Source organism: Lottia gigantea (genome assembly GCF_000327385.1).
Source record: "Lottia gigantea unplaced genomic scaffold LOTGIsca_1, whole genome shotgun sequence".
NCBI classification, from domain to species: Eukaryota; Metazoa; Mollusca; class Gastropoda; family Lottiidae; genus Lottia; species Lottia gigantea.
The window spans coordinates 498,435-524,013 of NW_008706746.1; the positions used below are offsets into that span (position 1 = coordinate 498,435).

The 25,579-nt window shown below is 33.6% G+C and overlaps 2 protein-coding genes across 2 annotated transcripts; one reads left to right on the forward strand and one right to left on the reverse strand.

Moving 5' to 3' along the window:
* Positions 1-2,338: 2,338 nt before the first annotated feature.
* On the forward strand, positions 2,339-12,167 carry LOTGIDRAFT_208026 (hypothetical protein; the record flags this gene model as incomplete). Its single annotated transcript, XM_009045385.1, has 3 exons — positions 2,339-3,066; positions 3,317-3,453; positions 11,823-12,167. Exons 1-3 carry the CDS (start codon positions 2,358-2,360, stop codon positions 12,165-12,167), a joined length of 1,191 nt encoding a protein of 396 aa, XP_009043633.1. The 5' UTR covers positions 2,339-2,357.
* Positions 12,168-20,354: 8,187 nt separating this feature from the next.
* Positions 20,355-25,492, reverse strand: LOTGIDRAFT_208028 (hypothetical protein). The gene is made up of 5 exons (XM_009045386.1): positions 24,822-25,492; positions 23,367-23,487; positions 22,258-22,374; positions 21,859-21,918; positions 20,355-21,346 (listed from the first exon to the last, which is right to left on the reverse strand). Exons 1-5 carry the CDS (start codon positions 25,100-25,102, stop codon positions 21,248-21,250), a joined length of 678 nt encoding a protein of 225 aa, XP_009043634.1. The 5' UTR covers positions 25,103-25,492; the 3' UTR covers positions 20,355-21,247.
* Between the last annotated feature and the right edge of the window lie 87 nt (positions 25,493-25,579).

A 25,579-nucleotide genomic window follows, 5' to 3' on the forward strand; every position in this document is an offset into this window, starting at 1 on the left:
TTACTTGTCTCATCAGTTTATATGGTATACTACACCTGAGTTTTATTGTACACAATGGTTCAACAATTTACATTGTCATCAAGAGTTTGTATGGTATACTACTCCTGAGTTTTATTGTACACAACGTTTCAACAATTTACATTGTCATCATCAGTTTATATGGTATATATTACTCCTGGATTTCATTGCACACAACGTTTCAACAATTTACATTGTCATCATCAGTTTAAATGGTATACTACTCATGAGGTTTACTGAACACAAAGTTTCAACAATTTACATTGTAATCATCAGTTTATATGTTATACTACTCATGAGGTTTACTGAACACAAAGTTTCAACAATTTACATTGTCATCATCAGTTTTATTGTATAAGTTTCAACAATTTACATAGAAATCATCAAAAAGATCGTTACTTTGATCAAAAGACATTAACAACAAGTCAGCAATTTAAACACAAAAACTACATGACAGAAAAGTTCATAGAAAATTAATGAGAATGCAGCAACAGTTTTTGTTTCAAGACAATTATTTTACATTTTACTCTCTCGGCTGTATTTCTGATCAATAGTGCAGCACGAAAACAGCAGATAAAATTACATTCTTACAACTACTGGTCTATAATTTAAACTCTGATAATGTACAGGTTTATGTTCCAAGTAAAATAATAGCTTTATAACAACAACCATTATCTGGAAAATTATACAGCTTTCCTACGGTTTTCTCTTTTTCTTTTAACTTCTATAAAAGAATTGTTACAGTTTGTAGACTTGCTTGTAAATGGGAAAGATATATGAAAGATGTATGAAGTAACATTTTCTCCCAATAGAAACATTATTTCTGGTAGTTAGACTAGAGAATTCAAGGGATACAGTTTATGCCGGCTGTGAGTTCAATTCTCGATCAGCGTGTGATAGTCCAATGACCTTGAATAAGTCATTTTCACTCATAATTCCAGTCTACCCAGCTGTAAATGGGTACGGATAATCTGGGAAAGATCAATGCCAAGAGGTTTGGCCAAGGACTACCGTGTTGAAAGGATCCTTAACTGTGAAACTAAGTTATCTTTGTAAAATATAGTGGTTTCTTTTCTTTCTTTCTTTTTCTTGATTTCATTTTCTTTATAGAATTGAGGCCCAATCCTTCAAATTCTAATATAATTCAATAAAATTGTATTACATAACCTCTCACTTAGCTAATCGTGTTTACTTGACATCAATGTTTGTGATCATGGTATTGCTTCTAGAGCAGTGCTTCTCAACCATCATTACTCCCCATTACAGTCTTTCTCAATCTGAATTTTTGTTTACGCTTTTCTGTTTGCCTGGGTGAATAACGTCAATTGCAGTTGTTAATCACCTTGTCTCCCTTTTCCTCTCCGGTCCGATGATTCCTGCTCATTTCCCACCATTGATAATAATTCCTTCCCTGTTGAGAAGCACTGGTCTGAAAGTCTAAATAGTTTATAATGTTAATTTAGTAAATAGGTTTGTAACCTCTGTATGCTTGTCAGAAAGTCCACCTAGCTGATATTGTTTATATGATATTTAGGGTTTATCTGGTATATTTATGTGAATATTGTTTATAATTAGGACTCTAACGATTATTTATAATAACAAGTAATTAGTACGTAGGTCTGTTTATTTTATCAAGAATTATTTATTTAACGTTAGTTATTATTACTAATATCAACATAGAATTAATCAAACATTGTTTGTCTTCATATAATCTATTTAGTTTGTAGCGACAGCTCGGAAGGAAAGGACAGGAATATTTATAAATTGTATAGCTCAAACAGCTAGTTACTGAGTACTTTTAATTCTCTTTGCACCAATCTGAATTTTTATCTTATGTATAATATGGTTTCTTGAAAGAAAACTTGATCAGAATGTTACAAATACTAGTAAATACATGCAGCTCTGGTCAACCTTGTGTCTGAAAATCTGCTAGCAACTGGTTACAAATTGGAAGATCTGAATAGAGCTGAATTTACTCAAGCATGACCTGAAAATCAGAGTTGACATCAGATGCTAAGGGTTAAATTCTAGTAAGAATGGGATACAGTTGTCAACCTGAACAGACAAACTCTGTAACCATCTTGTGATTCCAGTTGCTAGTAGTCAGTCAATTCTACAATACTAGAGCTTTGGACATATCAACTGTGACAGGTTCAATAAGATGCTTCAATCTCCATTTGCCCGTTAAGTAATACAAGATATATCTAGACTGAATAACCCTTTATAAATCTGTTTCAAAGTATGTTGTATGTTCTAATATTCAATCTTATTTCAGGTTGCCATGGAGGAAGGCAAATGATGACTGTGGCCAGAATGAGGCATGAGGACTGGGCGTTACCATGGTAATACAAGTGTACAATGTTGCAGATGGAGAAGTTTTCTCTTATCGTTTGATTCTCCTCATTGGGGAGATTGAAAACTCTACAGATGATGGTGCTATCTGTGTTGAAAATCGGAGCGATTCGAACGATAGAAAGTTGGAGTGGCCTATCATTGAGGGATGTTTTAAAGTGCTTGTGTATATCCAACCAGGAAAAAACGTTGTTAGTTTGCAACACCAGACGGAAATTTTGACGTTGAATTTAGAATATCAAGATCCTCATTTTGTTCATTTTGTCCGCCCAGTGTATGTGTCATGTGCTGATGATGACGGATATTTTCAAGGCCCGGAATCGGCAGATTGCTCACCAAATAGTGCCAGAAACAGAATTATCTTTGGAGCAGAGTTAATCCAGACTTTTACTGCTGAGAAAATGAAGGAGCATGGATTCGGAAGAACTACTTTCCAGCTAGAAAAGGATTGCCATGGAAACCACATCTGCCATTTATTACGAAGTAAATTAACATTAGAAAAAGCATACTCCATGTCAGGAAATGAATTGTGGACGTATTTCGCTAAGGAATTAATGTCATGTGACCTAACACGGAAAGAAAAGTGTAAATGGTATTGTTTTATGTCGTTCACGCGTTATGACCCCCCTGATAATGCAGAAATTCCTAAAACTCACAGTGAAATTTTAAAATATACTAAAGGTCACACTGCATTAGGTAAGTGTTTTCACTCTGTTGATTTCTCATGGGTCATTGGATTTCTGCTACTTTGTCAGTGATGTAAGGCTGATAATCGAAAAAAGCTACTCTAAACATAAGTCAAATATTTATGCAACAGGGTATGCAGATAAGGCAAAAAAAATCCACGACATTGTGCTATTAATACTTTGACCTGATACAATTTATTTCATTGACCACTGCGTATGATAACTTCTATTAAGTCTGCATTTGATTATCTTCTTTTCAGGAGGTGGGGGTCTGGCGTTATTTGGAACTGGAAACCTTCACACCTGGGCCGAGAGTCTGGATCAACTTTATTCCAAATTCACAGACTGTCGGAAAATAGATCGAAGAAAATTTATGGATGACAGTGCTTACAGGTCAGTTACTTAACTTAGATTTAGGATACATTTTGGTTGATATTGGACTTCGTGAGAATGTAATGTCACATAGTAATAGCTGTATCCATGTAGGTCTGGTATATATCATAGATTAGGTATTAGGGCGTGAGAGCTAACACTGGGCAGACTCTCGAAAGCACTGGCACAGGCATCAAAATTTTATTTGAGTGTTACAACTTACTATTTAACAGTGGCCCATTTTTAAAAGAGGTATAATGAAAGACATGCCTATCAGTAAGTCCTCAGGATTTGATTTAATACTTTATTGGTATAATAAATATTTTAGTAAAGAAATTGATATTTTCATTATAAATATCATTTAAAAATAATTTAATTTTCTGATTGGTCAATCACTTTCTTGTAAATTTAGTTTTAATAACCAATCAAATAGTACATTATTTCCTTAAAATCTGTATTTCTCAAAGTTAAGATTTCTTGAATAAGTTCTCAGATGTAATGTAATCGTTTGGCAGCTATAGAAGTCACTAGTGTTAAAGCATTTAATCTTAATTTGGTCTAAAAAGTAATTTGTGTGTTTTTTATGCTCTTTCTGAGTGAGAGCATGTCAAATGATTTAATTTATTTCCTAGTGTCGTGTGAAGGTTGAAAGCCAATCAGGAATGTGGAGTTATTTCCAGAATAATTCTACATTCCTGACATTTAGAAATGGGTATTGGAAAATTAATGATGTGGGAAACTGAAAGTAGCAACATTGTCTTAAAATCATTTCCATGTCAACGGGAAATTAAATTCTGAAATTAAAAGATTAGATTAGGCACGAAAATGGCATACAGGACTTGATTCATTAGAAACAAAATATCTGAATAAAAAATTTCCAAGTTAAAAGATCATTATCTGAATTTTGATGAAGAGACTAAGTCAATATTTATTGATATTTTTGATTAACAAGTATTATTTTATTATTAAAATCATATAATCAATAACAGAATTATTAGAAACATTACTTCATTTATTGTTAGGCTTTTAAACATAAGATCCCACACACGACAAAAAAATAGAAACCAGACAAATTGCAAAGACTCATATCACTATAGGACACATAACATCCTCTAACATGACTTGTCCTGTTATTCCATATTGGCTACAAATGACATGAATATGAAAAAAGAGTAGCCTATTGTTTTGACAAAAAAGCTAAGATTCATGTGTCATCCTTCATGGGTTAAAAATCAAAATGGTTGTTTTATGAGGGTATGATTCCATATATGCGGAGGCGGTATCGGTCAAATGGTCTCCGTCATGCGTCCAAAAAAAAATCGCCGGGTGTAGCGATTTTTGACGCATCCAGACGCCTTTCCGCGCGGAGATCTCCCAAATGTGACATATTTTGTGGGGATTCCCTGTCTTAGTCATGATGAAATGACTTCCCTGGTCCTGCAGTGTTTCTGTAGATCCTCTTCTACAAAAAAACAATACTTGAGCAAACTGCTCTCTTGTCAGTCGGAAATATTGTTTAAATTTCTCCCCATCTAATTGTAATTCACTGACCAAGTGATGGTATGTTCCATGTTCTCGTCGTAAAAGTAGGATGTTGTGGACCCAATAGCGATGCTTCCTTTTTTTTTCCTTTTTCATTTTCATTTTCAACCATTCCATAGCAAGCCTGGCAATAAAAACTTCATCTTGCTTCAGCATAAATTTATGCACAAAGCATACGGTGCGTACGTTTAACGCACATATGGAATCATATTTGACGCTTGACGGAACCACAAGGGCCATTTATGTCTGCATGACATGTATATAGAATCTAAGCTTTATACTTCTGTTCCGGAGTTTCTGTGTGGAGTCGGAAGGCCACTGACTCGTTCACATTTTATTATTGTGTTGCTTCAGTCGATGTGTGTGAATTAAAAAGGCTTATCATGTCAAATCTCATGTAAAAAGGCGTCTTTACATATATCTTGTTTTGTTAATAGAGGAGACTTAAAAACATCAAGATTATTGGAGAATAAAAAACATTAATCAAAAGTTATTAATAACAATGTAACATATTGTTAATTCAGATATGACTACAGTGATTAATCAACCAATCATTGAACTGTATTAAATTAGACCTGACCTAATTTCTTAAAATCGCAATATAAGTTTATTGTTACAAGAAATAATCTTATTTATATTTTCGTTCAATACATAACCAAAGTTGCTCAAAATTATTGGGTAGGGGGCAAGAAATGTATGCTGGAAAAAACATATCATTTTCTATATACCAATGTCACTAAAAGCCTAAAAGGATCTGTACTCAGGTCACTAAGTCTTAACAGTAAGATCTAGTTCAATCACGACCTTCGTACTTATACCTTGACTGCAATAGCCACCATTCTTGTGTCACGGAAGGCAGCGATTGGATGGATTGTATGCTGGCAATTACAGCCAATTAGAGCCCTCGACAAAAAGGCTGTAAACATTATGGCTTTGTGTTCACAAACCTTTTGTGGAGACCTCTGTTGTATTCACTAACATAAAAGATCAATCAAATCACTTCATTTGCAAACTTCTGTGATACTAGAAAACTGGCTTTTGCAGTCAAGGCATAGATATGAAGTTTGTAATAGCTTGACATTGTGAAGATGATGTTTGTAATAGTTTGACATGGTGAAGATGATGTTTGTAATACCCTGACATTGTGAAGATGAGTGTAAATGGAAATGTAAATGTTTTGCTGCTGAAATGAAAGAATATCAATATATCTAGTGGTTTGACAGTGATAGTGTGTGTTTAAAATATCCGTGGAGAAGAGAAATTATGTTTTCGTGGTCTGAATCAAGTAAATAAATTTCCAATAAACCAGATTTCCGTGGTAATTAAATTGTCGTTTGGCAACCAATTCCCCGATTACATCAAATCAGAATAAAACCAATAAAAATAGATTTTATGTTTCTGAATATTGGATTTGTCATAAAATTTTCTCTACACTTAACTTCAATCAAACCTTATTATACATTATAGCTGTTAATAGAACATAGTAGTCTGACTCTCTGAAGCACTAGCCTTGGTAGGTCTATATTAGAAATTCCAGGTTAAGTTGAAAGGTGTTGAGAGTTGTCATTGCTTGGACAAAATCTCTACATCTGATCTGATTGGTCAATCACTGAAACTAATTCAAACTTGTATTGTTATTAACCAATTACATACAGGGCCATAACTACATTGAGGTAAATTAGACAAATCTGACAACAAATAAAGGAATTAAAGAGAAATTTTGTTTAAGAAAGCTCAAATATGAATATGATGTGATGTCTAGGCGAGGTGAAGCGAAAAGGACTTTTGCACAATAGAAAAGAAATGCCCCGAATTATTCCCTGACAGAACAGTATTTGCTAAATTCTGCATTTAAAGTAAAGATTACCAGAAGAAGAAGAATTCTGATCAATTATAACCGATGATACTGATACTATAAATAGAATCCTGAACTTCGACCTTTCAATTTAATTAACACCTATATGTTATAAAAAGAGTCTGGATAATATTACTATATTTAGTCGACTGCTGATAAATTATTCAGAGGTTCGGAGAAACAAGATAATTTTACGTAAACTTTGGCTCTCGAGTTAGCACTCCAGAATAATCTACTTTTAGAATGACGAATTGACAATATTTTGTCTGTCTTGAATATTAATTAAGAATCTTCTTCCAGAAAACTAAAAAAAAAAATTTAGTGATTCAAATAGCTCAAATCTTTACAAGTTATTCAAATGATGAACTTAATGTTAAAGGGACAGATGTGCCATTTGTTTGACCAAATGTACCTTAGTCACAGAAAGGTGAATTTTTAGCTGAGCTAGTCAGTAATAGTGTTCACAGCTCACCGTTGAAATATGAACCTTCTAATCCATGTGTGTCCATGATGATTCGCGTTTGAAAGTTAAAAAGACAACTTTACTTGAGACTGTCATATATAGAGAAGACACGTATTGAAATAGAAATAGCCTATTTTTGAAAGAATTATGTGATTATCTAACATATCTATCATATAGTACTTCTGAAGATTTTAAACATTCAAGACCGAAATCAACTCCCGCGAATATCGCATCTGTCCCATTAATACGCTCACATGAAAACCTTCAACCAAATAGAAAATGTTTATATACCAGTTATCAAAATATAAGTTATATTATGTCCGTGTGTCTATCTGAAATTGATATGTCAATCATCCTATCTCTCCCTTTATGCCATACAGCTCAATTTCAATTTATAACTCAGTTGATATGTCAATATTTAAGTTGATATGTCAGTCAAAATAACAGTTTATAAGCCAATGTAATTTAATATAAAGATCATTGCGTCTCCCTCATACCAGTTCATGTGCAATGTCAAGATGTCAGTTAATTTGCCAATGTCTGATGATAGAGCTCAAATATTTTGTTGGTGTCAGAGCCAGTTGATGTCACTACTTTTGAAAGTCAGTGTAAAATTTTCATTTTTGTTGTTATGTCAATATGTCTGATTGATATGTCAGTGTTGGTGACATGTCAGTGTTAGTGACATGTCAGTTGATACATATGTCAATGAGTTGTCAGGTGAAATGTTAAAGAGCATGCCAATATGTCAGATTGATATGTCAGTGTTGGTGACATGTCAGTTGATACATATGTCAATGTGTTGTCAGGTGAAATGTTAAAGAGCATGCCAATATGTCAGACTGATATGTCAATGTGTCAGAGTCAACTGATATTTGTTGTCAGTCGATGTCATTTGATATTTGTGTTGGTCAAAGTCACTACTGGTGACAAATATTGACCAATCAGGAGTATGTATCACAATTACTGTGAGTATATTGACCAATGGACATTAAGTCGATAATCTAGTAGATATGTCAGTCCGTATTAAACAAGATTGACCACAATTACTATTGATTACCGTTATCATGGTTCGAGATTTTCTCGACTTTGTATTTATCTCTTAGATTAACGGAAATATTTCGAGGAAAGTTAGATACCGTCAATTTAGACTTAATGTTAGGGGAATAAAATCTGCAATTATCATTTAAATTTAAATATTGATGAATTCTATAAGGAGTAAAAAATAAACATAGAAATATTGCATAAAGTTTACAAGCTGTGGAATACTCTTATAGAGTGAATTTTTCCAGATTCAGTTTCACAAATTTTCTTGATAAAGCTTTTGATTCAGCTCTCTGAAGTCTAAAGCTCACCAAATAATCAGAAGATACTTATTATCAACAAAGACATTAATGATTTATGTAAGCCTGCAGGCAACTTGGTTTCAGGAACTGGGAGAAATTTAGAAAATCTCTGATAATGAACCTCATCAACTCAAGATTTGGTTCCATTCAGTAATTCTAGAAACACCAACAAATTAGGCCTTTAGGGTATCTCTGCTTGTTACTGGTAGTGGAGAAAGTCTATTGCAAAGATGAAATTGTTGTCAGAAAGCAAAATCTTTGGTAATTGTATAAGACACTTTGTTGTTAAGAAGACATCTGAAGAGATTTGAGATTTATATACGACCATACAAAAATGTCCATTGGTAGTGGAAAAAGTCTATTCTTAAGATGCAATTGATGTCAAAAAGGAAGATCTTGGTAGTTGTATAAGATACTTTGTTGTTTAGAAAACGATATTTAGAAGAGATTTATATATGACCACATGAAAATGTCTGTTGGTTTTTGTCATGTGGAAGACGTCTGAGGAGATTACGACCATATGAAAATGTCCGTTGGTTTTCTCGTGTGGAAGACGTCTGAGGAGATTTGAGGTTTATATAAGACCATATGAAAATGACCGTTGGTTTTCTCGTGTTGAAGACGTCTGAAGAGATTTGAGACAGTTAGACCAATTATCATATCAGACAGGCGTCTAATTTACTTCTTATGTCTTTTATGAAATACCATCGCCACTTAGACACAATCATAATTACTGTCTCGGACAGTATTAAATACTGCTATTTGATTGGTCAATTCCAGCTCCAAGGCCACAAGGGAAATTATTGTGCCATGAAAGGAAAATTAGAATTAATAGAGCACAAAATTCTTGTTAATTACTGATCAGAACTAAGGCCTTACAAAAGCACTGGCATTTGCTTCAAGTTATAAGATTTGGAATTATTATTGTGTGAAAACCATCTATAAGAGACTTATATTTGTTGTTGCAAATTAGGTAGTAATTGAGGCGATGACAAGTTGCAGACTTATGGTTGGTTAAACTATGTTCAAAATTTGTTGATATATAAGTTAATTTAAATTTCAAAGTGCAAGATACTCATACCTCATTTTTTTTTGCAATATGGTCAGTGGCTCAACAAGATGAGTGGTGCCCTTGGACTTAAATCGGTTGGGGCTCCTCCCCTGGGAAATTTTTTTAAACAGATATGCTCTTCAAGATTTTGTTTTGGGGATGAGGGCCTGTGGACTTGGTTAAACTAGTCCCTATGGTAGTTGAGTCACTGAATATAGTCCTAAATGACAGGGCATGTCATTTTTTTTTTTCAGCATTTACTGGGTCTAATTTTGGGAAATAACACCTAGGATGTGAAACTTATTTGAATGAGCAGAATATCTGCTAGTGATTTATGATTTAGCAGGGATGCCAGATTTCCTCTTTTTATCTTCTATTTTTTACATCTTAATGGGATCCCTGCTGATTGATCTAACAGAGAAAATGTAAAGTCAACTGACGTAAAGCATGATTCAGAAGTCAACTATCAATATGAAGAGTCCTCAAGGGAAATTAGAGTTAAGTCCCCTTGTTGTAAAGAACAGTCTACTTGAATTAATATCGTTAGTTACGCCAAGTCTAATAGGCGCCATTTTATAATCTCAAGCAGACAAATTGAGTTTGATTCAATTGAGAGAGAGAGATTGTTGCTTATCTCCATTAGCCCAATAGACCTTATTCATGCACCAACCAGAAGGAGGCTCAGAAGGCAAACAAAAAATTGTTAACCCTTTCATCCCTAATAGCTGGTTTACAGCAATATATACCCTAGCAGCCAGTAAACTAGCCGTTACCAAGTGACGTCACACAACGTCATACGTTTTTAGTTACATGTATATTTCTTTGAGTTTAGGGTATATGACGTTATATTTCATTTACACTCAGTGTTTAAAGGGTTAATGTCTATAAACTCTTTCTTCATTTGACGCTGCCATCTTTTCAATAAAAGAAAAGAAAAACTAATAGCATGCTACTTTCGTTTTGTTTACGTTCGCAGACAAAGCTTCATAACGAATGATTTGTTTTGATTGGCTGAAATTTGCTACCAATTCAGTAGGGCCAATTTTGATTGGACAATATTTTCTCAAGTGTTAGCACGGCCCGAGGAAGTATGATGAATGGGGGTGTGGTTTGGACACGATGTTAGCCCATATAATTTATAGAAAAGTAGAATGTAAAATATATAACATTGCCTAATCAAGCAAAAATGTAATATGTAAAATGAAATCTGTTGCTAATTTACGATTATTAACATGAAATAGTGACATGCTTGACGATAGTACAGTAGATATACTGGCTCTGTTCACTGGAGGTCGTTTAGATGTAAAGGATGGCTCAGTCGATGAAGATGAGTAGTTATAGAACCAATTTTGAAATTTTCAGTTTTTCATCATTCTATGTTCGTGTGTGGAATGTCCTCCGTTAATCTAGTACTTTAAATATTGTCAACCAAGAATGACTTTCCACGGAACAGACAAGTAGGGTGTAGAACTCTTTTCATTATTTATAATGATGTTTTCAAGGCTCATTCTAACATTGCAATAAAAAAGGATTTGATTAGATTTTCTTCAGTGTGCTTTATCTATTCTTTTCTTTGTTAATAAGATTAAATTCATGTCACACAGTTCCTGATAATGATTAGATTATGACAGTTATATTCCTGGAAGCTCTTGAAGATTTCTATGGCCTCCAATCTAATGAAGCCTTTTCATGAATCGGAATGTATTTTATCAGTATTCTTTCGAATTGTTGAAGAACAATTAATAGTTTGAAGCCAAAATTCTGCTTAAAATAAACCTGTGTAATAGATGTATTCTCTAGTTTCTTACATTTGAAGGAGGCCCTTGACTCTCTACTAAAACTAATGCCCTCTGAAATCTGCATAGAGATACTGGAGTCTCAGAAGGTTGCTTCCTTAACCCCCTTACACACACACCTCACACCCACACCCTCATCCGCCCACACCCTCACCCTCACCCACCCACGCCCTCATCCACCCACGCCCTCATCCACCCACGCCCTCACCACCCACACCCTCACCCTCACCCACCCACAACCTCACCCACCCACACCCTCATTTTCTGTCTTGTAGAAAAGGCTGTTAATGATTTTTTTTAAAAAAATTTTATCAAAATATTTTGATTTGATTTCATTTCAGGGATATTACTGGGCGAATTACGCTACTGGACTTGGCGCATCACTCCATGAATTAGGTCACACCTTCGATCTTGCTCACACCTCATCAGGCATCATGGCACGGGGTTTCGACGATCTCCATAAAGTTTTCACGATTCAACGACTACGAGGTCGTCACAGTAGAGACAGTCAGCGTAACAGTATCTCTAGAACGCCCTCTACAGGCAGCATTGAAAGTGTCTCGTTAATCAACAGTTTTGAAGGCCAGAGAAGATATAAGGATGTCTGCTATGGTAGTCCTTATAAAAGGGTGAGTATACAATACAGTCAAGGGGTAAGCATTTCCCTTATTTGCACAAACCCCTAAGTTAAGCGTTTAGCTCAACTGTATTGTGGTACTGTGTAGGGCACAGAGACATCATAGAATCTTTAGAATATTTTGATAGACTCTTTAATAGTTCAGCTTTTTATAGATACCAAAAGTTATTCCAAATTTGGCTTTTGTCATGCTTAAATTCTCAACAACTAGTGATCCAAAAACTGAAACTTTATGTCTGGCCCCAAAACAGGCCAATATCACTTAAAAAGAACAGGAAGGAAGAGAATTGTCAAGCTTCGTTTTCGCTGTTGATACGATGCAGAATTAATGCTACATTAGAAAGTAAAAAGTCCAGACGTGTACTTGGGGTATTTGCTTCTACTATTTACTACTGTATCAATAATCCAGCATCGTAAACCATACACAACGCTGGTCACCAACCTTTATCACCTTCAACATTTGCTTGTTTCTTACTAGGTTGCTTTTGTATATTTCAGCTGTCCCGATCTAACAGTAAAAACAATGTTTATGTGCCTCCCCCACCACTAGTAGTTCGTGTAGAAACTGGTTTTAAGCCTGTCAAATCTCCGTCAGCTCTAACTCTCTCCGTTAAAAACTATGACGGCACGGAAACTTCGGAGACGATCTCACAGGAAGAAGGAAGTAACGAAATTACTTCTCCTAATTCTATTGGTTTAGAAAATGTCAACAGAGACTTGCAACGCCGAGGTAAATATACATCATGATAGATGGGGGACGACTCTCGCAAGCACTGTGCATGGCATCTTTAGAGGGATTGGAACCTGTACCTGCAAATGGATAATCTACCAGCACTCCATATACCTATTCAAGTTGTTCTATAGTATATATATACAGCATCTTGTGATTTTTTCAGAATGTCGGCCAAGTTATCATGGATAAAGATGAAAAGTCAAAATTTCTCTTCTGCTTTCACTTTTAATTTTTGCATAATTCAGGCCTAAAAATATTTCTACAGATTATTGTTATTTTTTCAGAACGTCGGCCAAGTTCATGTTCATCTGTTAGTTCTGTATCAAGTATTTCTCCACCATCATCCACGCCCTCTACATTACCAAACTCTCCTGACGAACCAGACTTGCGACTTCCAGAGGTTCATTTTACAGACGATGGAGCTCATTGGTTCCGATCTTCAGCAGTTATACTCAGGTTTCACAAGTAAGTTTTTTATGGTTTCTGTTTGACTAAGTTATGATTAAGGTCCTTTCCTTATTATTCCAGTCAATCTAGCTGTATAAGAGTTTGAATAATCAGGGGGTAGGGGGAGACATTGCTAATATCTTTAGGTTAAGGACTAACAGCTAGAAATGTTGTTAACCTTGTAAAATCATTTTCAAGAGGTTTGACTGACGACCAGCCAGCTGATTGACAGGATTTTCTAGAAATCTAATTTTTTTCTTTGTCAAATATGAAACTTTCATTCTATATTCTTTATGTTTTTGAAAGAGACAAGTTAAGGTTTTGTTTTAATTTATTTGATTTAATTTTGATATTTTTTTATATTTTAGATGGTTCAACAAACCGGATGGTAATAATCCTAAAAAACATCCAATTTTATCAGGGTAAGCACTTAGGCCTACTATTTCCTTAGCAAACTTTTGGTGCTCAAAACTAAGAAGTTTCAACACTGGAAATTTAGGTTGACAAAATGGTCCTAGACTCTGTTGCCTATTTACCTTTATGGATTTTGTAGTTTTGTCTGTCTGATAATAGAGTGACCACAGATAAGTACTGGGGAATTTTCTCAAACTACTAATATTAAGCATTGTTCAGTTATTTCCCCTTTCTCGTGTCAAATTTTCATAATTCTTGCTTGCTTTCTTCTATCATTTCTTGTTATGAGTAAAAATTTACAGCAAGTGTTCAGAAATACTGAAGGGTCAGCATAATCTGTCTTTCTGACAGCAGAGTCATTGGTGTTTCAGTGTATAAACATATTTAACAATTACTTTCTCTCTTCAACCACGGATTTCCCTTTTCAAAAACAAAAGATTGGTTGATTTGATTTAACGTCTGTATATTGCAGGCGACAACATGTTTCAGGTTCTGTTTTAATATTTCTATTTCAGGTGTCATATCAAATCACAAAGTGGCCTGAGAATAATAGAAGTACGGAGCGACCCAGACGGACTAGTTTTACAACATTGGGAATATTTAAACGATACACCACCTACAGACTTTACTCTTAAAAAATCTCGACTCCGTAACATTCCAGAGGGCGCTAAAACTGTGTCTATTCTCGCTCAAGATACTTTTGGTAATATATTAAAAAAACGGCTAAAACTTGTCAACTTAGAAGGATGATGAATATGGAGAAATCAGCTCAACTCTATCAGTTTTTGTTTCGAGGAAATTTTGTGTGAAATGTTCAACCAATGTATTGCAAGTGTTTCAGATTTAAAATTCAGCACAACTCCATCCGATTTTGTGTAAAGCTAACTTTGTTTGAACTGTCAACAAATGTTTTACAATTGTTCCTGATAAAGCATCAGCATCAGGACAGTTGGTGTGGAAATGCAGGTGAAATTTTTCTAAATTTGAAAAAAGAAAATAGCAAAATAATGGTGAATGGCCTCGTGAAAAGTGAATGAATATTTGAAGGGTAATTTGTAACATGACACAGTTTTTATAATGCAGAGAAAATTCATGGAATTTTGACTACCATCTCAACAATGTCAAGCTATTACAAACTTCGTCTTATACCTTATATGGGTTGGATTCCACGTTAGCAAATACAGCCAATCAATGTCTGTAAACAGAGGGCTCTGACGTACAATCCAATCAAATTGCTGCATTCCGTAATACAAGAAATGTTGCTATTGCAGTCAAGGTATAAGACACAGTTTGTAAAAGATTGACATTGTGAAGATGTGCAACTGCTAAAAAAAAAAAGAACCCTGTTAAAATATTGTTTTAATAATTATTAGATGATATCAACTTGTTTATATGATATTAATGTTTTAAACTGAAAGATATATTTCTATTGTTAGTGATTGTTGTTGTTTTTAAATTGGTTGTTATGGTTACATTTTAACAGAATATTTATCTTGTGAAACAATTGAATAAAAATACAGTTCACCAGTTACACGTTTATCTGTAACTGTCTTAACACATTATAATAAATACTCAGCAAACCAAGACTGAATATAGTGTGCCAGTCATCTATCTAACACCCCTCAACTTCTATTGAACTCAACATGCATTCTGTCTTACAACAGTACATGTGTATGAATTGGAAGATCTCATTTGTAAAAGTGGGGTGTTTTTTGTCTGATATATAATATCCAGCCTTGGTATACCATAAGTTGTATTTTTTCAGATAGGAGATAAGAGATAATATTAGTAATTTATTATCGATAGGGTTACTGTTGCCATTTTCATGAATGGAACTTCCATTTTTGATTTTTCATGCATTTGGAAGATGTCTAGTTCTATGTGAAGCCACGGGCCTTATACTTGTAAACTTAACTTAAGATGATAGTAGTGTTGCAGTCATCTGATTGGTCAATCATTAAAGTTGATATTGAATTTAGTTTTGTTATCCAATCAGATTTCTGTATTTTTTAAAATCTGAAGTTCAAGTTTGCAAAAGGAGGCCCCGGTATGTTGTATCAATACAAGACAATACACGTATCATGGCATGTTGTATCAATACAAGACAATACACGTATCATGGCATGTTGTATCAATACAAGACAATACACATATAGTGGTGTGTTGTATCAATACAAGACATTACATGTATTGTGGTATGTTGTATCTATACAACACAATACACGTAACACAATACACATATTGTGGCATGTTGTATCAATACTAGACAATACACGTATCGTGGCATGTTGTATCAATACAAGACAATACATGTATAGTGGCATGTATCAATACAAGACAATACATGTATTGTGGTATATTGTATCAATACAAGACAATACACATATCGTGGTATGTTGTATCAAGACAATACATGTATCGTAGTATGTTGTATCAATACAAGACAATACACGATCGTGGTATGTTGTATCAATACAAGACAATACACATATCGTGGTATGTTGTATCAATACAAGACAATACACATATAGTGGTGTGTTGTATCAATACAAGACAATACACATATCGTGGTATGTTGTATCAATACAAGACAATACACATATCGTGGTATGTTGTATCAATACAAGACAATACATGTACAAATCCACTGATATGTGTCAGCACCTGTGTTTATGGAGCTTAGTAAAAGCTGTACACTATATAAAGTGACTAGTTTTAAAATTAAAGCAACTAATAAAATTACAATAGAAACTCAATAAATTCAATATAATGAGCAGCTAAATTAAAATCAAAAGGAATATATTTGGAAATTCATACAGATTTTGATATTTTAGCACTCAATAATTTTGATATTATGAAATACTTCAGGGAAAATTTGAATTTGTTTTTAGAAATTTTATTAACCCTGCCTTCGTTGTCTTGAGAATTTGAAATCTTTTAAGAAAACAGGCAAGTAAGTGTTGATATTTGATATTTGATGAAAATATTATTTAATACTTAACGCTCAGCATTTAGGCTTTAATATATTTTTAATGGAGAACTTTTTTATTTAGCAAGTGAAAAGAGTACCGATATTTTTCCATCTTCACAAAGTCTAGCTATTGCAAACTGCGTCTTATACCTTGACTGCAATAGCCACCTTTTCTGTGTCACAGTGAAATTCAATGATTTGGTTGGATTGTACGCAAGCAAATACAGCCAATCAGAGGTCTTAATGAAAGTGTGTAAATAATATGCTGTAATGTTTGCAGTCTTTCTGTCAAGGTCTCAGATTGGCTCTAATAAAATCATTTCATTCCGTGATACAAGCATGAAGGCTATTGCAGTCAAGTTGATATAAGACGCAGTTCGTAAAAGCTTGATATTGTGAAGAAGATATTTTCATGTGAACTAGTTTTTTGTAGGAAAATGAAAATGAAGTTTTTGTAATTTAGTATTTTTTTAATATTATATATATATTCTGGAAAGTTCAATTTTTTATAGTTTTTGTGGCAGCATGAATGTTTTTTTTATCAGCAATGCTTGTAGAAGTTTTCAGATTGAAAGTGTCAGTTCTAATTGTTTGTTGAATATCAAAATCCAAATAAGGCGACAATTTGAAAAAAATGTGCTGAATATGCATAACTGTTAATATATTTATTCATTTAAAACATGTTCATTATCAATTCATCTTGTCAATGTCTTGTCTTATACCTTGACTGCAATAGCAACCTTTTTTCAGAGTAGTCTGTAAATGCAGCAATTTAGTTGGATTGTATGCTAGACAATACAAAAAGGTGACTATTGCAGTCAAGGTATAAGAAGAATTAATAGCTTGACGTAGCTTGATGCTGTGAATTATGCTCAAGATAGTTTACTCATGCTCACTGTATTGGAAGCTTAACTCAAATAAGATGAAATGCAACAAATTCATGCAGGATTTTTAAAATGTTTAGCAAAACACCTTATATTATTACTATTTCAAGGGCAGTAACTCAATAACTGCTCAATCTTTTGGATAAAATTTGAAATAATTTTGTAATTGGTCTCTAAGCAATGTTTATATCATGCTATTATATATTCTGAGATTTTAGAAAAAACAGGCTACCTCATAATTTAACTCTTAATTTCAGGCAGCAAAAATAAATTAGGAAAGCTGGGAGTTTAATTCATTGCCAAAATTAATAAAATTTCAACAAGATATATAGATATATTATTAATAAATTTTTAACTCATTTTTTTTGTCAACCTAGTTGGTAAAGCAGGCTGAAGAAAAATGTGTCCAGTCAAAAATAAAACACAGACTATGTACGATAAAGCTTTCTTGACAGTAGGGAATAAATAGATACTAGGCTCATGCTGGTCATGGCAGAATTTATATCATTGCACACTGCATGGTCTTGCCATTCACATAAACTCAATCAGGTAAATCAACATTGGACATAAAACTCAATGTATATTTTGATAGCAGGTTGTACTCCTTTCCTATTGAGACAATGTACAATCCTGATTCCCTATAGATCTCAAAATATTTAACCTTGAATCATGTTGTTATTCAGAGTTTCACACTGTGTGAACTTCAGACAACTAACCTATTTCAGTCTGCATCCCTACTGAAGTTGGACAAGTAGAACTTATTCTCATCAATCTATATAAAAACCTGAGTTGATAAATTAATAATAGCATATCTATATATTAAGTTCTATATAGAATATTTAATGAATGCTAGTTTGTCTCGTTGTGTTTCTGTGTTTTCTTGCAACACTAACTGTATGTGCATTAAAATGTCGAGTTAATAAATCTAGAAAAATTGTCCTGTGTTAGTTTTACAACTACTGTATGATTGTGTTATACGCAGTTTTTTCTATCCCCCAAAAATGGCCCCTTACAGAAGGTGGTGCACACTGTATAAAGGTTTGGTAAATGATTATATTATTATTATAATTATAGTAAATGTTGGAGATCCTTTGCTCGAATAGATTCATCTTCACGCTGTCAGGCTTTTACAAACTTAGTACTTATACCTTGACTGCAATAGCTACCTTTCTTATATCACGGAAGTATGTGAAGCTATTCGATTGAATTGTATGCTGACAAATACAGCCAATTATTGGCTTTGACAGAAAGTCTGTAAACATAAAGCCTTAATAATTACAGCTTTTCTATCAAGGGTTCTGATTGGCTGTATTCGCTAGCGTTTGCAGTCAAGTCACGCAATAAATGCTAAGACTCTGACGAATGGGATAAAAAATAAAAGTGACAAAAAACATGAGAGAGAAGATAATTTTATTGCAAGCAGACATCATTGATATGCAGAAACCAAACAAACAACATTTTAAACATACAGTAGGGGCCTGTTTCACAAACACTTTAACTTGATTTTCCTGTCATCTGATTGGTCAACTACTAAAATCAATTAGAGATTTAGTTTTACGGTCCAATCAGATTATTACATTTATTCAAAACTTGATTTTATCTCAGTTAAGATATTTGTGAAACGGGGTCTCGGTTCTCTTTATCCACATGGAAGAGAAAGTATATTGGATTCCAATATAACAAGCAGAACACAATCAGATAAATGTACATAATTCATGCAAAATATTTTTACAATTACAGTTCAGCTTTGAGTAAGAGAGTAAAAGTGCTGGACAGAAAATCTGAATAAAATTTTAACAAGATAAAGCCCAGATACCACAGTGTAATTGGTGACTAATACTTAATTTATTTTCAATTTTATTGATTGACCAATTACATATAAACAAACACTAAAATTAGCAGAAGTTTGCGATGACCTGACACTGCAAATTAGAAAATACTGAAATCTGATTGGTTGATAAAACTTAATTAAAGTGACTGTCCAATCAGATATGAGTAGCACTAAACTATCTTGCATTACATTTGGTTAAATTGACTCAAAATATATGACTAGGAATTATAAGTGAGCAATATTGACAAGGCTGGAAAGAATGTGTTAATTAACCCTTTGACACCCCTTGAAATATAAAATGAATTCGTCCATACATCAATTTGCAACAGTGATTTGTACGTTAAGGACAGCCAATTTACAAAACCAGGGGTGTTTAATTACCTGTAAAAAGTTTCCAGCCTTGAATATGGAATACATATACATATTAAAGCTGTAGTATTGCCATCTTGTGGACTTTGTACCTGATATCTTCCTGTTTACGAATTAAAGCTTTCGATTTTCACAACATTTTCCATTAAACAGTTTTAACAAAAAATCTTCGAAATTATCTCCCTTTAACCACAAACAATTTTGGTGCAAACCTTAAGGACATTTAAGGAAAGGGTCACTTCAGCCAAAATACACCAAAAAAATTAAGAAAGTACCCAGAGTACACCAAATGGCAACACACTCTTATAGTTAATGCCAGGAATGAATTGGTGCTGGGGCTCAGAATTAAAAGTCCAGATAACTCATTTCTGACAATTTTGAGGTGCCAAAAACATATCAAAATCTATATTTCTTTCTATTTGATTTTATACAAAGAGACCGTAAACGAGTCAATCTCTGCTAAACAGAAGAAGGTTTGGATGGGGCTTAATTCTCACTTACTGGGGCCCAGCCCCCACGGACCCAACCCTAACGCCAGGGCTGACCAATAAGTTGAAGTTATTGTGAATATGAACTCATTTTCCTAAACTAGTGCAAAAATAAAATGTTATGTCATTTCCCTTTGACCACAAACAAAGTTTTAGAGATATTCTATAAATATACAGAAAGTATCTCACTGGCACATTGAAAGCATGTGTATATATATATAACTGGAGTAGTCAGGAATACCCAGTATCATTAAACAAATAAATAGTGTATGAAATGAAGACTGGATGACCATGACACAATACTGATTAGCATGAATCTCACAAGTTAAAAGTATATAACAATGATAAGATGACGATATACAGTCAAGGAGACATTGTGCGATCTAAGCTTTATTCCAGTCTAATCAAAATTAAACAATTTTATTCCCTTGTTTTATTAGTTGTTTAAATGCCAGCGCTGGAAAATGTAGAAATTTGATTGGCAGAAGTCATTGAGTTAGGGCACTGATTGGCTGTATTCACTGGTGTACAATCCAATCAAATCACTACATTCCGTCATACAAGAATAGTAGCTATTGTAGTCCAGGAATAAGACCAAGTTTGTAATAACTTGACATAGTGAAGATGCCACAACGATTCAATAGCAACTCAGTCTAAAAACTTATTTTCAGGTAGTATAATTTGAAATAGTATGATTTCAACTATCCGAAAATAAAATAGACTTCATGTTTTTTTTTGTATGAAAAGTCCGTGGATGAACACAAACATCTTTGTTTGTCAATACTAGGAATGGAAAACAACAAACAAACAGCCATAGTTTCAGAAATACAGTAATCTGATTGGTTAATTCAAGGAAAACTTCAGAAATACAGTAATCTGATTGGTTAATAAGAGAAAGATTTCAGAAATTCAATAATCTGATTCGAAAATAGCAAGAAGATTGAGAGCTGATATATTCTTCAAGCGATGTTTGATAAATATTAGTAGCGGTATTATTTCAGGTCGATTTCGAAATGTTTATAAATAGCGGTGACGTAACACATGACCGCCTGCCAGTCTGGTCTCTCCATAGCAACCATATCATTTATACACTGTAATAAACAATATCATTAGTTAACTTTTCCTGCATTTATACAAATATTTTCTTTTCCTGCTGATAGAGAACTAAATTTCATGTGTCACCTCACATCAGAATTAAAATCAGTTTTAAAATTGTCGTTATTCTGAGGCCATTAATAAAAGCCTTTCACTGATGATGATACTAGCAATACGTATTGTGTCAGAATGTTAACTTCTTCCAAGTGTTGACAGTCTAAGTTTTCCAGTATATTTTTATTTAAATGTAGTCAAACACAACTTTGGAAGTTAAAAAGTGATACAGGCACATGAAATTTAGCTAGAGCCTATATTATTTAGACAATTGCATCCCTTTTAATCAAAAGGGCAAGAGATATACTCATTGATTGTGTAGGAACATGCACCTGAAAATTGTTCTATTTCCATTCTGTTCTATATACAGAGATAAACACAGACCCAAATGTTGTTCATAATAGATTTACTATGGAAAATAGAATAAAAATTATGAAAATTTTTGTGAACTCACCAGAGTTTTAGGGATGCCCTCATCCTCACCTGCTGTGAAAGCTAACGTAAAATTTCTTCTCTAAAAATATAAATAAGCAAAGTAAAGGAACTAGGGTAAGAGTGGTAGTTACAAAATATGAAACCCTTTTTAAAATAAACAGCATCACACAATAAGTTAAAGCCCTAAATCAAAATGCCAATGGGTACTAACTATGTGAACTTTCCAAAGCATGCAAACACAACAGGGGTTTTGTTTAGCACACAACTTCACCCAAACTAATTATTACAGTGGAGATCGAATGAAATCCATGTATTGCTGAAAGTGTAGATCTAAAAAAAAAAGAGTAAAAATTGCTTGCATTGGCTAACAATTCAATAGAGCTTGAACTATTAAAGGTAAGAAAACATTCTGACTAACCTTATCATCAGTGTTAAGTTCTGTGTATGGTATTTTATGGGGGAGATAACTATGAAATATAGCACAGAACGCCAGACCATCGTTCCAACTTGAACTAAAGTTAGTTATATCTACACCCTGGTAATATACAAAATAATACACTATATAAACATTGATTAAATCAAAGGATAACAATATATAGAAGATTTTCAAAATACACTGAGCACTAGTGACAATGCTGTATATAGCTGTTTTGGAGATTGGCATTATGAAAACTTGCAGTATCCTACTATTACATAGTATGGTATATAAATCAGACAAAAATAACATGAAAAGAACAAAAAAAATTTTTTTTCAATTTCGGGTTACACAGAGATGGAAGTGTCCATTGAATTCATTTCTGGAACTTTGGGAAACATAGGCAGCGAACGTTTTGCCTTTCTTATCCAGAAAAGAAATGAATCTGCAACCCATTTCAATTTCCAACTCTTACATCGCTGGTAACAATGCTGTATAGCTGTTTTGTCTAGAGATTGGACTAATGAAGATGGGTTATACTGTGTTGATACAGTACTGTCAGTGAAATTGTAACAACATCAAATAAACACCATAGACTATTCTTTTGGACTAATAACTTTCTATACTTAATGAGTATAAATGTCTGAACAACTACTCTCTGACTACATTGTGATTCTATATTTAATAACACAATATCTTCTATCTCAACAACTATTCTACAGCTGATTCTTATATTATTATTTAACATTATGGTGAGGTGATCTCCACTTAGTACAAGTTGATCTCCACTTAGTACAAGTTGATCTCCACTTAGTACAAGTTGATCTCCACTTGTGTAAAATCAAAAAAAGAAAATATTGGAAGTTTATGGTGAAAAATCCAGAAGAATATAATGTCCACTGTAGGAAATGGAAGCGTTTGTATCTATGACGGCCACAATAGCCTAGTATGCAGCTAGAAGAAAATCTTCTTTAATTGTTAGGCGTAACATCTGCGTTACAAAATATAGTTTGTCAGAAGCTAGTTATCTCCCCTGAAGACTATCCTAGTCGTAGACAGAAGTCTGGCCGCCGTAGATTAGAAATGAAAGGATAACACTGAGGTAGTCTCACCTTATAAGTGACAGTTTTTTGTTGACACCATTTTAATAACGCATTACGTTTAGAACCACCCATCTGTTTAGCAAGATAACCTAATGGATCTTTACTACCATCTTTCTTATCATTCTCTATACTGAAATCAACAACATAAACCATTAATATAATTTATTCTTTAGAGGGAGAGTGTGTGTGTCATTTTCATAAAATACATTAAAGGGACAGGTGGGCCATTCTTTTGACCAATCATACTTTAGTCTCAGAAACAGGAATTTTTTTTAGCTAAGCCAATCAGTAATAGTGTTCACAGCTCACGGTGGAAATTTGAGCCTTCAAATCCATGTGTGTCCAGAATTATCTGCGTTTGAATGTTAAAATGACGACTCGTTAATTTAAGATACTCTGTGATATATAGAAAAGACATTTAGGAATAGTGAGATATTTCTTAAGGAATTGTCTGATTTTCATACATTTCTAGTACTTCTGAAGACTATTAAATACATATATTCAAGATTAAAATCAACACCCAAAATGCCGCACCTGTTCCTTTAATTCTGACTTACGCATTTATAAACCAGATTCTACACAACACTCTATGACTCGACAAAAAAAATTGAAACAATATAAATTGCATGAACTAGATATCCTGGATACAGTATAGTACAACATGACACGACTTCCTCTTACAATATATTGTTTCTATTTTCTTGTGACATATCGTGACATGTCAGATCTGGTTTGAGGGCACCTTAATCTTGTCTCCTGATAGTCAATAAAACATTTATTTTAATATTTTCAAGAGGAATTGAGGACCAGTTTCATACAAACAGGAATTATGATGGCTTATTAAAATAATCTTGCTTTACTTTTAGTGAAATACTGTGATTTTATCAAAGATTTTCATGTGAAATATCAGCTTCAAATGTAGATATGATCATTCAGACGCTTGATGCTTGATGCATGATGCATCATTTCAGGATTAAGGATTTCAAGACAAGGTTTACATATGGTTAACTTTTTGACACCAGAACTAACAAACTGGATATATTTAATATTCTCCTTAATGAAATAAGCTTACTCGCTTCTTAATCAAATTTCACTGATTATCTTTAAGTCAATCAAAATGTCAGCTTCAAAACAGTACTGACTGATAAAAATATATAAAATTTGGTAATGTCATATTTGAAATAATCACTTGACTCTACAAAGAAAACTTTAGCAAAAATGTCAAAATTTTGACTGACAATTACCTTCTGTAAAAACAACTTTCAAAATAATAGTGTGAGCCTATGTCTGTAATTTTTAACAACACAAAGTGGTTTCAAGGCACTACAGTACTATTTTGAAGCTGATATTGATGGGTTAAAACTGACTCCAAAATAGAGAAAGGGGTTACAGTAGTGAAAGCCTGTTGTGAATAAAATATTCCTTATAAAGAAAGAAAAGTTACTTCTAATCTAAAACACTTACTTTGTAGTGCCGCTATTCCGTCTTGGAGTACTGCGATCTTGACGGTTATGAAGTATGGAAGAGATAGTAGGTGATATTTTACTATGATCACTGTCAGACCGAACAAACGGGGGCATCGATTTCGGTTGGTCGCTAGGCGACCGGTGGAGATCAAATCTTTGTGCAGGTTTCTCGTTTGTTTTTTTCAGAACTGATTTTAACGTATTCTCACACTGGGGACTTAAGGGACTATCTTTTGTCGGGGATGTAGGTGATTTGATATAGTCTTGTAAACTAAACATACTGTCATTAGAATCTGAATTCCTACGCGAACTATCTTGACTAGAGTGAATAGACGAACACCCACTTTTAACTTGAGTTTCAATAGAACGAATCAAACTTTTAACAGATAAACTTTGGTTTTTAGGGTCAATTTTACGGACATCACGAATTGCAGCAAGTTCTCTATCAACTGAACACAACACTTTTCCCTTTAATTCTGCATTAGTTAAAATAGACTTGGAAGTTTTAGGTTCCGTGGAATATTTTTGAATAGTAGCCAAATCTAAATCTGATTTAAGACCTTCAATTTTTCCTTCTAAAGTCTTCACTTTTTCTTTCAAAGCGAAATTTTGGTTTCTGACTTCTTCCACAGTATCTTGTGTTTCTGATCTGAAATCATTGGCTATCACCACGGCAACTTGAAGATCTTTCTGGAATTGCTTCCATTCTTCCTCGTCTGTGGCATGAATATTCCGTGTTTCGTTCAATTCAATTAG